The 460-nt window shown below is 70.2% G+C and overlaps 1 protein-coding gene across 1 annotated transcript in view; it reads right to left on the reverse strand.

The window, feature by feature from the left end:
• Positions 1-460, reverse strand: part of FASN (fatty acid synthase) — a 28,184-nt gene that overhangs the window by 17,640 nt on the left and 10,084 nt on the right. The window contains 3 exon segments of the mRNA XM_014531242.1: positions 7-75; positions 150-305; positions 307-458. Of these exon segments, the coding sequence (XP_014386728.1) occupies positions 7-75; positions 150-305; positions 307-458 (377 nt within the window).

Here is a 460-nt window from a genome sequence, read left to right on the forward strand (position 1 = left end):
ACGCGCCCGCGCACCACCAGCGAGTAGTAGGCCGTCGTGTAGACCACGGGCACCGAGGCCGCCTCCTTCAGGGTCCTGCCAGCACAGGGACCGGTCACTCAGGCCCCACCGGCCATGTGTGGGGCCTGGGCTCCCGGCCGCTGACTCACCAGTTGGAGGGCACGTCCCACAGGAAGTCCTGGGACAGCAGGACGGAGGTGGCCAGGCCTTCGGCGGGCACCAGCCCCATCACGCGCTTGCCGCTGGGGTCTCGGCCAGAGAACTCCATGCCCAGCATGCAGTCCCGGGCAGCCCACTTCCCTGGGGGCAGAGGGTGGGTCCAGCATGATGTCCCGGAAGTTGAGGGAGGCGTAGTAGACGGTGCAGAGCTGGACGCCGGGGCTGGGGGCCGGGGCGTGGCGCAGCGGGGAGCAGACCCAGCGGATGGAGGACAGGTCCCCTCGGGTGAGGACGTTCACGA

Source organism: Myotis brandtii, unplaced genomic scaffold (genome assembly GCF_000412655.1).
Source record: "Myotis brandtii unplaced genomic scaffold, ASM41265v1 scaffold797, whole genome shotgun sequence".
Lineage (NCBI taxonomy): Eukaryota > Metazoa > Chordata > Mammalia > Chiroptera > Vespertilionidae > Myotis > Myotis brandtii.